At 37.2% G+C, this 17261-nt stretch overlaps 1 protein-coding gene across 4 annotated transcripts in view; it reads right to left on the reverse strand.

Moving 5' to 3' along the window:
* The window catches only part of RBM6 (RNA binding motif protein 6), a 60075-nt gene that overhangs the window by 36263 nt on the left and 6551 nt on the right, over positions 1–17261 (reverse strand). For all 4 annotated transcript variants that reach the window (XM_063291998.1, XM_063292002.1, XM_063292001.1 and 1 more), the window contains exons 3-5: positions 9352–10660; positions 8590–8679; positions 7249–7318 (exon numbers count right to left, since the gene is read on the reverse strand). In XM_063291998.1, the coding sequence (XP_063148068.1) occupies positions 7249–7318; positions 8590–8679; positions 9352–10660 (1469 nt within the window). The remainder of the gene's footprint in view (positions 1–7248; positions 7319–8589; positions 8680–9351; positions 10661–17261) is intronic.

Here is a 17261-nt window from a genome sequence, read left to right on the forward strand (position 1 = left end):
ATCTAACTTAAAGCCAAGGTTTACTCAAGGGAAGATGTGCCACTCAAGGAAACAATGCAAAGTTTTCATGGCTGAAACTGCAAGAATTTGTTTGCACTAGTACAATTCATAACAAACCAGAGACTGTTGTGTGGTGGAAGCTTCAACTATTCAGACCCTTTTTCCCACAAAAAAGTCAAACCATAAATATGATGTGTTGTGTCCTAGCTCAAATGTCACACATAAATGCAACAGAGGGCTGTTAAAGTCAACTCTATAGCATAAAGAAGTTAAAAGAGCCCAGCCAAAATGTGAATATTGTTAGCAACTCAATTTAACATGGATGTATTATGCACTAATATTTATCAAGAGATAATGTGTCCACGTGGCATACATTCACTATATTTTTAAGTATACTCAAGTTTATACAGTATGTCTCTTTAACCTAAAAATGATAAGGGATTAACAGTCCCCCAATTACAGTAATTACATTTAAAACCACAAGATATCAGATACAATAAATCTAATCCACTTTGCTCCCTCTAACCAACTTCAGGAACATGTAGAGTCATCATCCCATCCCATCCCCAAAGGCCTACAAAATAGCCAGGTCTTAACTGCCTTCTGAAATACAAACACAGAGGGTCCATACTTGTTCCCAGAGGTCTGGAAGAAGTGCATGATAGAGAAGGCTCTTCTCTGAAGCATTCCCCATGAAGATACCTTCAACTATCCTATTTATAAGCTGTAGCAGGCTTCAAAGGTTGCAACGAACATCCTGAATTGCAACAAGAAGCTTAAAAGCAATCAATGTACCTCCCACAGTAATTGTGTCATATGGGTAAACTGGGAATAACCCATTACCATGTAAGCAACTGTATTTTGAACCAGCTGTAGCTTCTGAATGGTCCTCAAATTTAATAGTGTAGATATGAGGTGAAAAAGATGAGCAACTGTTGATAAAGCTCCACCCATTCCAGAAAATGCCACAACTAATACCCATGCCGAAGCTACACAAGACTTTCCAAGCCATAGGTTTCACCTATTCTTCTAACAAGGGCCACGAATCTCTGGATTGTGAGCCTGCTTTCTACATGGAAGCACAATCCCTTCTAGAGAGTCAAAGTTGGATAGAAGCTTCTGAATAAACAGCCACTCTGTCTTGGTGGGATTAAGCCTCAACCTGTTTCTCCCCATAGAGACGCAAATGGCCTCCAGATATCAGGACAGGGCTTCAACTGCATTTCCTGTTCAGCCTCAGGTAGAGATATACAGCTTTACCGCATGCTGACAGATGGCTTCCAGATGTTAAATAATTATGGCTTGTGTTGATTTATATGCTGAAATCTCCCCAACACTTGGGGCAGTTTTCTATTAAAAGTGCCACAGGAGTGCTGTTGAGAATAGGACCTCAAGGATGCCCTAAATCACCATAACACTTAAACCTATAGGGTTCTCATCGAATTAAGTATTTGTGTTTATCCCTATTCCACATTACTGATTGCTGCTGGAAGGAAAATATACATTACCATAACAAATGTAAATATTGTCTCATATTTACAAGTAGGATGTAGTAGTGCTATTTTAATAGCATCCTGTCAGTCCTCCCAGGTAAGCCAGACAGGAAACATGACCAGATGAGCTATCTTGACTTTATTGTTAGGCTACATTAACGAATCTTGCAAGCCTGAAAGTACAAATCTCCCACAGTCCCTACTTACCGCCTAACCAGTTAGGACGGGTCCTTTCTAAGTTTCTTTCTCTGCCCATTACTCAGTTGCAGACTCCTCCCTCTTTTATCAAATCATTCCCTAGGCAGCATCTCCTCCCCCCAAGGTCATTCTCACATTCCATTACACAACCTTAGACTGTAGTTCTGTTAATAATATTGGTATGCTCCAATTTGTTAAATTGCAGATGAAGCAATAATCATGTTCAAAACAACACAAAACTGGAAAATCACTGTAACATCTTTGTAATAATTTTAAAATTAAATTTTAGCTATGAAGAAATGATAATGACAATATCTAATGTGCACTGTACTCAACAGAAAGAAATCCCATGATAGACACCAAAATGATAGAGGCATATATGATTATTCATGGTGTGGTGAAGTTCTCTCTCATAATATTAGAGCTCAGTGAAACTAAAAGATGGGAGATTTGGGCAAATAAAAGGAACTTCTTCACATAGCATATAGTTGAATTAGAGACCCACCACCAGAAGTTGTGATGGCCAACACTTAAAATAGCTTTAAGAGGGAGGCTGTTAAATTGATAGAGGATAAGACTAAACTTTCTACTTCTCAGAAGGATGACGGTATCAGAGCTCATCATCAAGCAGCCACTGACATACTCTATTCACATAGAATTCTTTTCTGATTTAATTAGAGAGTAAGTTCTGCTACCTGCTGAGATTTGAACTAGAAACATGAGCAGTTGAAGAATAAAACTGAGTAACAGCTCAAATGGATAAGACAAGGATTGAAGAAATACATTTATATGTAACTTGAAATATTCATCAGCAGCTAAATCACACGTCCAGCATTATCTGTTAGGGTTATGTTTGTCATATTTATTCTCAATCTTTTCATTTAAAATGTCTCAGTGGATAATCTTTCAAAGATTAATGAAAATTACTCCACTTATATTGATTGTATTATGGATGGATGATTCCATGCAGATAATTTTTTTTCAACAAATATAAAAAGAAAATAAATATATTCCACCATGATATCATAATGCAACTTTATTTCCCCAAGCATTTATTTCTCAAAAATTACTTAAAATGTTAGTTGTGGACTCTTCTAGAACTAATCATTTTCTAGCTCTGGAACCAAGATTTGTGCCTTCCTACTGTTATAATCCAGTCTAGGACCCTGTTTGCTTAGTTATCACTATATGGCTAGCAGTGAGGCAGGAACAAGTGTCAATATGTCCATTTTTGTGTTCTACAAACACAGCTACAAATCTTAGGAAAAGAAGCGAGCTGCTATCAAGTCTTCCATTTTAATAACTTTTTTCTAGGATACCTAAGACTAACTGCATAAACAACTGCAACCATTACTTCATTCAATGCTTTATGTGACACTTAGGCTGTATACAGATTTCTAAGATTGCAAACTGTAGGATAATCGTAGTCATTTTAATCAACACCAATACCTCCTATATACATTATGCTTTTCCTAAATGAAAAAAACACATCAAAAATGCTTCAGACTTCCATGTAAATTGTCTCTTGTGACAGCCCAGTATCACAGAATCAGAGTTGGAAATGGAAGCAGTCCAATCTCTAAGGAAGTCTCATTAATATTTTTATTTATTTATTTATTATTCAAATTTTGTTACTGCCCATCTCCCCCAAAAGAGGGACTCTGGGTGGTTTACAATAAAATTAACACTGTAACAATAAACATTAAAATCCTCTAAAAAGTAAAAACAAGTTACAATCAGAATCTGCTTTCCTCTAAATTAAGTCAATTATTCTGTTGTGTGAACCTCCAGGACAAAGGTGAACAGGTTTTGAACTACTGTAAAGGATAATCTGTGGCATTTCCAGTATAGACAGGGACTTTCTCTCCCATTCCCATTGAGATACTACAGTATATCCTTCCTAAAAAACTGATCCTGAAAAATTATTCAGTCTGCTGTAAAAGACTACAGTGGGAAAGAATAACCAGAAAATATTCCTTTTCCCTTGTGTATATGTAGGACCCCTTGGATCTAGCCATTAAAGACAGATACATGCCAGATTTCTAAATACTGCAAAAAATAGGTAAGTTTCTTTAACATTTATAAGAAGTAATAAATCAGATTTGTTTGTATTAAGGTGTAAAAAATGACACCTTATCTCTCCTTGACATTCTCTGGGTAATTCTTCTGATCATACTGAAAGCATCTTCATGGTACCCCTCAGTAAATTATCAGTGAAGCAAACACTGAAATTATTCAGGTCTATAGAATATTTGACTTCTGCAATAGAGCACATCTCTAGACTTGCTTTTTATTTATTATGCTTTCATTTTGCCATTAACTGAACATCTCTAGGTGGATTACAAGTTATTATAACCTTAAATGTTTCTTTCTAAAAAAAGCAAAGAAAAGCAGTAGAACAATGAAAATAGCAAAGAACAACTGATCAATATTACTTCAGGAAAAATGTAAAACATAATTTCACTAGTTCACACTAATTATCATTTAAAATAAATCAGAGTACAAATCCCAGGGGAAAGAGCAATGCCTCAGACATTGAAAATGTATTAACTCAAGGGCCAAAGCAGCACTTCCAAGGGAGAGTACTCCAAAAGTCCCATTACCAGAGGGTCTTTGTGTGGAGCTACCTATGTCACTTCACTTGATGGAGACATCCAGAAGGTGCCCACCAAGAATCACTAGAAAATGTGAGCAGGCGCATATGGGAAGATATATTTTTAAGATATACTTCCTTGATGTCATTCAAAGCTTCAAAAAACACCAGCAAATTGTGCTCAGAAATATACCAGCAATCCAGACACTTGAATAATAGGTACAATTCAATATGTACTGAAAACACTAAACACAGACTCCACTTCTCAGGGTTTTTCATCTCAAAAGGTTCACTACAAGTTTCAAAAGGATATAGATGTAATGAAAATAGGAATGTGCATGTACTTGCTACATTTTTATGGACTATCCTATTTTAATATGCTATTGTATTTCCTTTACTTACTACTAGTAATTAAGTTTCCATGGCAGCTAAAATATTTTCGTGAGACAAAATCTTCCAAAAATAAATATTTGATGGTTGTCTATCATAATTTGATCAAAACTATGTCATACATATTCATATATGGAAATGGGAATGCATTAGCTATACAATCTTGTTCAAATCTAAGTTAGGCAATATCACATCATATGATCCTTTTGACAAAGAATATACAACACCCCATGGACAATGACAAATAGCACCTTTAGTCCACATGCATCCAAAAGAAGACACAGACTGAAGCTGCTGAGGCACAATAATTAAACATGGTTTGGCACTACTCAAAGCAGGTTTATCTACTCTATTTTCTCCACACTTGGCAGTAATTTAAAAACTTATAAAAGCAATTTGTGGGGCCTAAGAAGACAGCTATATTTTTTACTATGTACACTGTATAATGTACAATGCCCTCAACTGGATTGCAGTTTTATAAGCACTTCTCTGGCAGATCATTACTATATACTTATAATATAGTTCACCTACTGTATATCATATAGTAATTAGTGTATATGGTTTACTCCCACTTACCATGTAAGCAGAATATATGCTTACGTAACACATGACTAACCTAATCAATTTATTACATATATAATGCAGCAGTATATGGGGCCTTACTTGTAAAGCTATGCTTTACAACCAGTTTCCTGGTTTCTAGCCCGTTGCCTTAACCACTATCATATTAACACTTACAAAGGCCCCAAATAAGAATATAAATAATATTAGTCAGGTATGTTAGGTGAATCGACTTTAAACCGATCAGAACATTATGCTTGACACAAGTGATATAAGCCTTAAAGGGGAAAACAGTTCCTGCAATCTACTTCCTAGAAGTCTTGCTCATTATTCAAGACAGAAAGGGGAATTTGCTCATGGCTTTGTGCTTGATAAAGTCATTGAATTCAGTCTCTGCTTTCAAATAGTGACCTCAGACTGAAAAAAAAATCTTGTAAGCATGGGTATTTTAAGTCTGTGTGATTTTTCTATTTCATGCTAAGAGCACACAGGTTACATAGACTTAAATTAAATACACAGTAATTTGTGGGATGATAGCTGTGACTTGCTGTTCTGTATTGGCACAGATTTTTCTTTTCCTAAATTTCTCCACTACATGTCAAGAAATGTCTAAAAATAAGCTCTACTTAGTGCTGAAATACACAACAATAAGCTTACCCTAATTTGTCTTCTATATGCTTTCAAATCAGATTGCGGCAACAAGAACAGAAAAAAACCACAAGAGCATCTTTTATACCTTTGCCCTACAAGATCTGTAATGTTTGTTTCCCTTATTCTGTATCACCATATTGAACTTTCTGAATATTTATTCCTTGCCCAGAATATTCCAAATATTCCCTAACAAAAGTCATCTGATACCAGTCATGGACATAAGAATTGGAGCCAGGAAACTGTCAACAAATCATTCTCTGAAATAAAAAAAAATAGTCACCCAGGTATCACAGAATTATAAGTAAAGATTTTATTGATCTGTTTAGAATTATTTGCGTCTGATGATGGTGATGACAGAGGAATCTTTAAGGGTAATATGATATCAAACATTCAAATACATCTTGGGGTACATTAACAGGAACAGGGAATCCAGATCACAGAAGCAATTGTTTACTTTGACCTGGTCAGACCCCATTTCAAGAACTATATCCAATTCTGGCCACATTTCAAAAAGTACAATGATAAATTGGAGCAAGTTCAGCAGAGGGCTACCAAGATGGTGAGGGAACCAAGCACTATGATGAACAATCCAATTATCTGATTATGCTTAGCTTACAAAAATGAAAATTGAGGAGAGATTTGATAGCGGTCTTCAAACATCTGGAAAGTTGTTGCACAGAAGAGGGAATGGTCTTATTCTCTACGGCCCCAGAAGAGAAGACAAGAACCAGTGGATTGAAACTACTGAGGAAGGAGGTTGAGGCTAGATATCAGGAGGAACTTCCTAAGCGTACAAGCTGTCAGCCAGTGGAACAGACTGCCACGCTGCATAGTGAATTCTCCTTCACTAGAGGTTTTCAAACAGGGGCTAGAAGGTTATCTATCAGATGTTCTAGTGGACCCTGCACATGTTCTAGGTGGTTGGACTAGATGTATTCTATGGCCCCTTCCAATTCTATGATTGTAAGACTATTTTTATTGAGATTGCTACAGGACAAATCTCAGAGCTGGGACAAATAAGATTTAATAAAAAAAAAACACTGAAGACAGACTTCTACTAGTTCTTGAATTCTATCTTAGAACAAGTTTATCTTCTGTCTTTCAAAGATATCTAACCTCAGTATTAATATAGAGTTAGAACAGGTGATTTGCAACAGACTTGCTAAGCCTATTCCTGAAAATGTCAATCCAGTAAAGGCAAGGGGATACACCGTATGACCCAAATGACTCTTAAAATCAAAATTACAATGTCAGCAAGAAATAACTGTTGTGACAAGGCAAAATGGATCACCTGATAAAAAAATTATAGAAGCTTTAATGTAAACCTAACAAGCATTAAAAAATTGGAAAAAAAAATCCCACCTGTAGTATAATCTTTTAGACGCAGGTTTTTTACTGGTGTCCCATCACATGCTTGGAAAGCATTGAGAATCTACAAGAACAAAGTGTCCAGTTAAGTGGTAAAGCCTGTATTATACTGAACATTTTAACACTGAGTGTTCATTCTGCCTGGTCCCAATACAAATAACAATGATTTCACATTAATGGAAACGCAAATAGAAATCAGTTGACAATGTAAGTTAAAGTGTAGCAAAGACTACCTTACAATAAATAAATCTTTGCCACATGTTCTGGGGGTTGTTCCTCTCTTCAATTACCCTAACATAGTACAGGTAGTCCTCATTCAGCAACCATTTGAAATTACAATGGTGCTGAACAAGGGGACTTACAACTGTTCCTCGTAGTTGCAACCATCACAGCATCCCTGTGGTCACGTGATTGCAATTCTGACACTTGGCAACCAGCTCACAATCACAACAAACACAGTGTCCTGCAGTCACATGATTTCCATTTGCAACCTTCACTGCCAGCTTCCGACAAGCAAAGTCTATGGAGGAGCCAGCAGGATGTCACAAATGGTGATCACATGACTGCAGGATACTGCGACCACATGGGATTCACCTAGCGACAGCAATTGGAACTGCCTACCGTTATAAGTCAGCACAGTCATGTGACGTCTCACTTTATGACTGCATCACTTAGCAATTACCAGTTCCAATCACCATTGTTAAGTGAGGACTACCTGTACTGCTTTCATCTGCCTCTGTACCACAGATTACACTGTTCAGAAAAACACTATAGACTTTTTAAGGCTATTAGAACAGTTAATCAGTTTTAATTGTAAAATAAATACAGATTAGACATTGAAGGAATTTGGAACAGCCCCCCAAAAAGACAAAGTCCTGTGATCAACACCAAACTACACTGCTGAGAACCCTATCCTGCTTTTTGTTAAATCAGGGCACAACAAATGTGTCTTCTTCCTATTAAAGCATTCTAGTATTTTAAAAAATGTAGAATATATATATCTGGCACATTTCAACATTTTTAAAAAAGTGGACATGAACTAGCTTTTAAACCACATTAAAATTATGTAAACTTGTCAAAAATCATTATTAAAGCAGCACAGATCTATTTTTCCAAATATAACTATGTTGTTAACATTTTTACACAAACAGTGTTAAAGCAGTCAAAAGCAAACTGCGGGACCAATTTTCTTGTCTCTACATACCCTGAAACCCCTCCTAACTGCATTGATAATTTTTGTTTTTCTATTATTTTGAAATGGGAAACAAAAGCTATAATATACAGCTAGTGTAGAATATCATGTGTTGCCAGGTAAGCTTCACAGATATAACTTACATCATCTTTCGTAGCAGTTTCAGGCACTCTTCCTAGTCGAATCAACTTGCTTGGCTTGATATCTTTGAGGCAGGTCCTGTAATCCTGGTCCTTTAAAATAAAAATTCAAAAGAATTTTAAGGTCAACGATGAAGCAGAGGAAAGATGCAACAAGTCAAACCCAATCAAAAGTGTGTAAAATCCCTTAAAAAGTCACACTATAATTCACAATCATTTATATTTTATAAATCATTTCATCACCAAGATGTTCCAGCAAAATAAGACGTATGTAAAAGATATGTACACCACTAATGGGAAATATCAACTTATAAGAAACAAATTAGAACTAAAGAAATTAAGTAAATTAAAATGTACAGAAGACCCAATGCAATGTAGTGGTTAAAATGTGGGATAGAGGTTTATAGGTTCAAATCCACCTTCAGTCATAGACTCTCACTGATTGAATTTAGGCCAACTGTTATCCCTCAAACCAATCACAAACTGTTGTTATGGGGAAAATTTGGGAGAGAGAGAACTATGTTTATCACCTTGAATTCCTCAAGAAAAGGCAAAATATAAATCCAATAAATAAATAATAAATAATCTCATATTACAATACCTACACTTTATTTTACAGATTAAATTATACAACAAGTAAGGAGAGATGTAATAAGGGAAGGGTTAATTTCATTAAAGCACACAGCTTTTGTTTTTGAAATGTTATCTTCTGCTAAACATTTTGTAAACGTGATTAAGATAGAAACTTTCCAACAAGTTGCTTACCTGAAGATCTGGTTGAGAATCTTTACAAGATTTCCCATCAGCAAAAGACTTGCCGTGTTCATAGTCAAAGACCTGACTTCCTGGAAGACGATGATCTACATCTCGATACTCAATGCCCCTGTAGTCTGTATCCTGCCTTCCAAGGAAATCCAGATCACTTTTTTCTTTTAGTCCAGACAATTCAGTTACTTGCTCTTCACCCGCAGAAATCTCCTGATTGCTAACAAAGCCCTGAGCAGGCTTATCTTGGTCCGGAAGATTAGGAAGAGGATCGCGGCTATTTTGGAACTCTAGAGAAGATTCAGTCTTAAGATTTTGTCCTTGGGATTCTTCTTCTCTGGCTCTTGACTCTGAATGTGGCAAATCCTCATTCTGAATACTCAAGGAAGATCTCTCTCTAACAACTATAGCCTCTTCTATCTTGCATTCTCTATCTGTTAAAGGTACTGTAGACTGACTGTGATGGAAGTCTACAACATTTGGGTCTCCTGAGGGTATCTCCCTTTCTGCAAAATCCAGTGGTTGTGAGGCATCCCTACCCCTAAAATCCTCATCAGCCTGAGATTTTGGCCTATTTCTGAAATTTGAGTGGGGTACATCTCTGTCTCTGAAGTCTGAATCAGCTGCACCCATGTTTCTCAGATCTGTATCAGGTACATCTCTTTTCCTAAAGTCTGAATATGGTTGCTCTTTGCCCCTATAATCTTGTTCAGACACATCTCTTGCCCTAAAGTGTGGGTGTGATCCATCTCTATTTCTGAAATCTAAATCAGATGTTCCCCTAGCACGAAAATCTGATGGAGCATCATCTCTGCCCCTATAGTTCACTGTATGAGCTTCCCTATCTCTGTAGTTCATTCGGAATGCATCCCTATTTCTATAATCCATTGGAGGAATATCTCCTCCACTATAATCCATAGACTGGCCTTCTCTATCCTGAAAATTTCCAGGATATATCTCCCTACCCCTAAAGTCTGGAAGGAGTGGGGCCCTAGCTCTGAAGTCCAACTGTGAATCATCCCTACTCTGGAAATCAGAAGGTGAGTAATCTCTGCCTCCAAAATCATGCATATGACCCTCCCCACCTCTGAAGTCACTACGTGGTCCATCTCTACCTCCAAAGCTGAAAGTAGATTCCTCTCTGTTCGCAAACTGAGGATTGAGGATGCCTGGGAGTCCCTGGATATCAAAAGGAAGTGATTCTCTGCCAGAGAAGTTGCCAGAGTGTCTTTCTTGAGCAAGACTATCAAGGGGAGGAGGAGAGTAATCCCTGTTCCACCCGGGAGCAAATCTTTCTTCTTGGCTCCCACTGTAGAAATAAAGACAGTGTTATTCATAATGTCCTTCGAGTTTGTAATCTACACATCAGCATGTTCTTCTCTAACTTTTACAGAGCTGTTCAACAGTAAGATCCGCAGAAGATAGTGATGTTTGGTAGTTTAAGAGGTGGTAGTATACGACAGACGTGAAAAGTAAACTTGCGCACTCTTATGTCACCATAATTCCCAGAAGAACTCAACATGGAATACCTGAAATATTAATGAGTTAAGGTAACAATCTACATAGTCTCACAGTAAATGAAGCTGGGAAGTTTAGAAAGTTTAAGAAGCCATCACAATTATCTTGCATGCTCCTTCAGCCAGGGAATATTCCTTAGATCTGGTTTTATCACAATTTTAAAAAGGAATTCTTGTAAGCTCTCCTATCATGATAATGAATTCCTTGTTCAACATTCACAGAAACAGTTACTAATACATGGCATAATTTTAATGTATATAAAATTCTATGTCCTGTCTTTCCAATGCTTATGTACTACTCATTACCAATTTGGGGGGAACTAAAAGCATACTATTTTACTTTACAGCAGAATTACATTTCACAAGTTATTTCACAACTGTATAAAGACCCAAACAGCAATAATATTGTTGACAGCATTCCTTTGGTAGCATACATTTTTATTAAAAATGTTTATTTTGGCAGGAGGTCTGAAGAATTTTATTTTACCTTTAATGTAACATGATTTAATGCACTAGACTTATTCTTAGAGAAAAGCACACTTATAGAAAATACGTTTCAAATTAAGGCTCAGAACTATCCCTAGTGAACTGAGTTTGCAAGAATCTGAAAAAAAAAATCTGTAAATAATCTACTTCAAATACACTAAGAATAAACATAAATATAAATGTTTTGTTATTTTCCTTTATGCTTTTAGTGAATATGTAGAAGAGTTAGCTCTACTCCTGATATAGATGTTTTGCATAATTTCCTTCCTAAGACTAGCAGTTCTTGAGTTACTAAACTCTAAGAATACAAATCCATAAAAAAAGTCACTTCACCATAAGGGCCAAAGTCACATCTTTAGCATTGACATTCATTGTTCCCTTTCTCATAAATAGTTGGCTCACTGCTCGTACCTCACCACAGGTATGGAAACATTTATTCTTTGCCCCTGCCATGGTCTTGGTCTAAGCTACAGGGTACCACATAGACAACTTAGGAAAGAAAATCATGCATACCAGGGCTGAAGACTTGACATTAGATCTGTATTAGCCCTAAAGAATATCCATCTGGGCACATTATTTTAAAAAAATAGGGATAAAATAGCATAAAGTAACTTCAGCCTTTCATTTTTTCCCCCTCAACATCAAGAATGCAACATTCTTTCCAGCATACCTGTCATACTGAAGAACAGTCATTTATACTAATAAAGAGATATATCCAACAATCAAGGATGTGCAGTTATTCAGTTCCAAAACAGGAAATATATTTCAGATCCAACATAAGTATACTTGCTGTACTATTCAGTGGCTCCTTAAAGAAGTTGCACCTTTCCCACAGCTCCCACAGTAATTAAAGAGACATTAATTCATGGGGTCTGCAGAAGTCTAAGAAAAGGTGTGGCTTCTTTAAGGAGCCTACAAACTCTCCAGAGTAGCTGCATATGGATGCACAAGGGCTGCAGAGATGGCAAAAATCTGTTGCACCAGCAGTGTTCATCCGAACATTGAAACAAAAATAATTCTGCACTATATCCTTATTACAGATGTACTGTTATGCTTGTTTAACTCTGCAGAATTGCACTGGTCCTTTATAGTCGTCTATAAAGGACTGTACATATTCACTACTATCGCTGATTACCCTTTATACTGGGGAACCTGATGTATTGGTTAACAAGTTGAGAATGCCCTTGTTTGTATATGTAACACCTAGAGAAACAGTCTAATTGTAGTGGGCTAATTTACTTTGAACTGTGTCTATGGAAACTCAATCATCTAGAGTCTACAGATCTTAGTGCTTTCTTGTACTGGTTTAGAGAAAATCCAAAATTGTAAATCGAGTTTAACAATTAACATTCCACAATGCACAAATGACATTGATCAATAAAAGGTGTAAAGTCATTTTTCTTCTAGGATGTTTAGACAAAAAGTGCAAAGGGAAACTGCATATAGAAAGCTCAATGAATTATGTACATTGATATTTGCAAAATAATAAGCTCACATCAAAACCACTGTTCTTGAAAACATATGTGAGAAATGTTTGTGAAAGATAATAAATTGTTTAGAGCTGATAAACTACAAATTAACAGGCTACCACCAAGATAGATACTATTCATGTGTTTGCAAAATCTAAATATCAAATTACCAGTGACTTGTAATATGCATTTACATAAAATATTTAAAGATCCCTTATCACAGATTTGAAATAAAAGGTAGTATCAACTTCTTTTGAATTAAATTAGAAATGGAGAGACACAGCCTTAAATAATACATCCAGGAGAGGAGGAGCATCCCAAGGAATTACACATATAGCACAGCACCCACTGCTATTTTTCTTTCAATGGATGTCTCTTTCTTCTAGGGGGTGGCTTCCATCAATAAAAAGGGGCAGAAAATGATTGTTGGTTCATTTCTCCCTCCATGCCATCCCCCACACTGTTTCAAAAGATCATCCAAGACTCTGGAACAGATTTCAGGCATACAATGGTTACAGGGTAATAAGTTTTGGTGAAACGCGTTCAAGTGCAGGAAGCATTAGAGAGCATTTTCTCATGAGAGAATACTATTGGATAAAATCCACAGAATCTTACCAGAAAATAAGTTCTTGTGGCTTCTGAAAGGAAAAGTTCTATCTTACCAAACTTTCTGAATACATTAAGAAAACCAATAAACATGCTCAGGGACAATCTGGTAAACATTCTAAACTGAGATTACTTTCAAGCAGATTTTATGTTTAAAAAAAGGTCCCTGAAGATTTTTAAAAACTTAGCAATTGCAGGTAAGATATTACATGATTTTAAGATAATTTGTTAAACAAGTAAGCTCAAGAGATGAAATCCAACATTGCATGACCAATCTTGTCTATAAAAATGTTCAAACCCTATCCCAATTTGCCCTGGGGAGTTCAAAAAAGGATACCTATAAGTTGGGTTTGAGGCTAGGGTAGGGGACCGAAACAGCATTGATTGTACTTGTGGATGACCTCTGGTAGGGGTGAATGCATCCATCCTTGGTCTCCTTGACCTCTCAGTGGTTTTCAATACCGCTGCTCATGGTATCCTTCTTAGCAAGCCCAGGGAGTTGGGAAAGAGAGGCACAGTGTTGCTGTGGTTCTCCCTCCAGGCCAATTTCAGTCAGCGTAGATAGGAGAGATCTGACCCCAGACCTTTTCTTTGTGGGGTCCCTCAGGGTTCTGTTCTCTCCCCATTCCTGTTTAACATCTATATAAAGCTGTTGGGTGAGGTCATCCGCCAGCACAGGGTTAGTTATCATCAGTATGTATGAATTCACCACCATCTGAATTGGGAGGCTTTACTCATGGACACTCATGTCTTGGTCACCTCCCGAATGGATTACTGCAATATACTCAATATTGAGCTGCCCTTGAAGGCCACTCAGAATTGCAACTGGCCCAAAATGCAGTGGCACAGGAAATTATGGGAGCATCTAAGTGTGCCCATGTTACACACTTGTGCACGCTCCATGACCTGCACAGGCTCCCAGTAGGCTTCTGGGTGTAATTCAAGGTGCTGGTTACCACCTATAAAGCCATTCATGCCATATGGCCAGGGTATTTGCAGAACCACCTTTCTCTAATTGTTTATGCCTGGTCCACTGGATCTGGCAGGGTGGACATGCTCCAGGTGTCATCTATTAAACAGTGCCATCTGGTAGGACCCTGGAAGCAAGCCTTCTCTTTCACAGTTCCTGCCCTTTGGAACACAATACCCATGAGACTCATTTGGCCCTGACCTGTTTGTATTTTATAAATCCTTGAAGACCTGGATGTTCTCCCAGGCATGAGGCCTACAGTTTGGGTGAGCCCATTGTGGTTTTCTTTGGCATGACTATGGTTATGTGCTTGAGTTGATTGCTCTTGAGTGCTACTGTGTTATTACTGTATCATGTTAATTTTTATTATTCATTATTTTTGGTTGGTTGGTTTTTACTATGTTCGTTGCCCAGAGTCATGATTTCAAGATAGGCAGCTCTATAAACTGATACAATAAATAATCCTTTGTCAGTGCAATATGATCACCACCACCAACCTGCCCATTCTTAACCTCTCTAGCAACACTACTGAACATACTAATAGTATCAGGAAATGGCAAAAGAGGAAAAGAGATACTGTTCACAAGGACAAAAGAGGAATACATATAATATTTACAATTAATTATATGATCTACAATATGGATAAATGAAGCAGGATGGAGACCAAGTGAATGCAATTTACAAATGATTTTTTAAACTAAGTTAAAGAATGAGTTGCTGTAAAAGGAAAGAAGGGATGAGATGAGTAGGAAAGGAATGGAAAGTTAAGTAAGTTAACATTGGAGGTTCAAGCAAGAATGGGAATGAGGATGATGAAAAACTAAATCAGATAGTCATAGAAAATGTTGCCACACACAATAAGTACACAAAAAGATATCCTGTGAAAGAATGAGGTGTGATTACAATGACAGTCAATAAATCAATCTTTGCCTCTACCCATCAAAACCGAATGACCACAAAGGTCACTCTGATTTGAGGATTGACCTGTTAATTCCCAAATGAATATTCCCCCTCCCCATTAAGGTACTGATTTCAACAATCCCCCTTTTAGCATACAGTATATCTTTCTGTTCTTTCCAGTAAACCGAACCCCTTATCAGAAGTAGAGATATGTGGAGAATTCTGAATCAGTGACAGGATAAGTTAAGACACAATTGTCTCAACTCAAGTGACTTAGAAAACAATGTGCATTTCCTTATTCAAGTTGTACTAGAGCCCTAGATATAATAATAAAAGGTGTAGAAGAGGAATGTTTCAAGCATTCAAAAGACCACAGTATCAGTACAAGGCAGACCTCCTTAAACAGAGTAGTCCATTAATAAGGCATCACAACTGAGAAAGCATCTCCCTTGTTGCCATTTGTCTACCTTATCTGATGGAGCCACTCATAGGAGGGCCTAGAGTTCTTGTCTTTAGTCTCTGAAAACTGGTACTGAAATTAAGGTAAAATATACTATAGTCCTTACATGTGACATCATTTTTGAAATCTCCACGTTTACTTTTCTTGCTCTGATGTTCTCAAAAAATCTGTTGCTGCTATATAACACCAATGCATCTAATTATCTTATCTCTCATCAAATAAAATTCAACAGCTAAATATACTTTACTATGTTATATTGTATGATTAACCTATGAGAAACTGTATCAGGCTCCTTTGACTAGTAATCTGTTCTCAAAAACCCTTTGAGCTATAGACAACTTAATATGCTTTCAGCACTGTGTCCCTGAACGGAATGTATCCAAGACAAGTACTCTTACTTCCTCATCTACCTCATATTGTGGTGAAATGGTTTTTGGTTTGATTAATCTTCCCTAAGCAAAAGATTGCAGATTTCTTATTATATAGATCTCAAGGCATATACAAAACCAACAACTCCTCCTCCTCCTCAAGAGCCATGCAAATAATATTCTACAAGATGGGAAAGCTTTTACAAATAGTCAAGGGGTTTTTTCCCCCATTCAATTGTGTCTGATCCTCGGAGGCTGCCTGGACAAGTCCCTGCAGTTTTCTTGGGATGGTTTTTCAGAAGTGGTTTGCCATTGCCTCCTTCCTAGGGCTGAGAGAAAGGACAGGCCCAAGATCACCCAGCTGGCTTTGTGCCTAAGGCAGGACTGGAACTCACGATCTCCCAGTTTCTAACCTGATGCCTTAACCACTACACCAAACTGGCTCTCAAGTTTTAAGCTGGTGTAAAAAAATACCACCACCCAAACCTATATGGAACCGCATTCCATAAACAAGGTGCTACAGGTAAGAAGGCCCTTTCTCATATCTGCACCTCAAAGGATGTTATAGTGCTGTGGTGGAAGGTGAGATGTTTTCTTTGTAGTGTGGAAGTGGTGTTTTATTTTTCTGTTTTTCCATTTTTATTGGCTGTTGTTGTGAACCATTAGGATAATTGTGTATAAAATTTGTGGTCATGTAGTATAAATTCAATAAATAAATAAAAATATGCAAGCCCGCCTGAACCACCTCCTCAAATCCTTAGGTCTTAAACAATTTGAGTCTGAAGTGTCATCACAACACTAGAAAGCCAGTTTGGTCTAGTGGTTAAGGTGCTGGGCTAGAAACCAGGCGTCTGTGAGTTCTAGTCCCGCCTTAGGCATGAAAGCCGGATGGGTGACCTTGGGCCAGTCACTCTCTCTCAGCCCAAGTTGGTGCCATGTAGACTAGCCTCCTCGTGGTGCACTCCAGGCAACGTGACTTGTCATGGCTAAATAGTCTACACATCTGGCTGCTGGAACTCACAAGGATTTCCCAGCAAGAAAAAACAGCATGAACACCAAATTGCTATGCCATACGATTTAAAAAAAAAAATCACAACACATTGAATGTGGATTGGGAACACACTATAAATCAAT

The sequence above is a fragment of the Candoia aspera genome, chromosome 2 (assembly GCF_035149785.1).
Source record: "Candoia aspera isolate rCanAsp1 chromosome 2, rCanAsp1.hap2, whole genome shotgun sequence".
In the NCBI taxonomy this organism is placed as follows: domain Eukaryota; kingdom Metazoa; phylum Chordata; class Lepidosauria; order Squamata; family Boidae; genus Candoia; species Candoia aspera.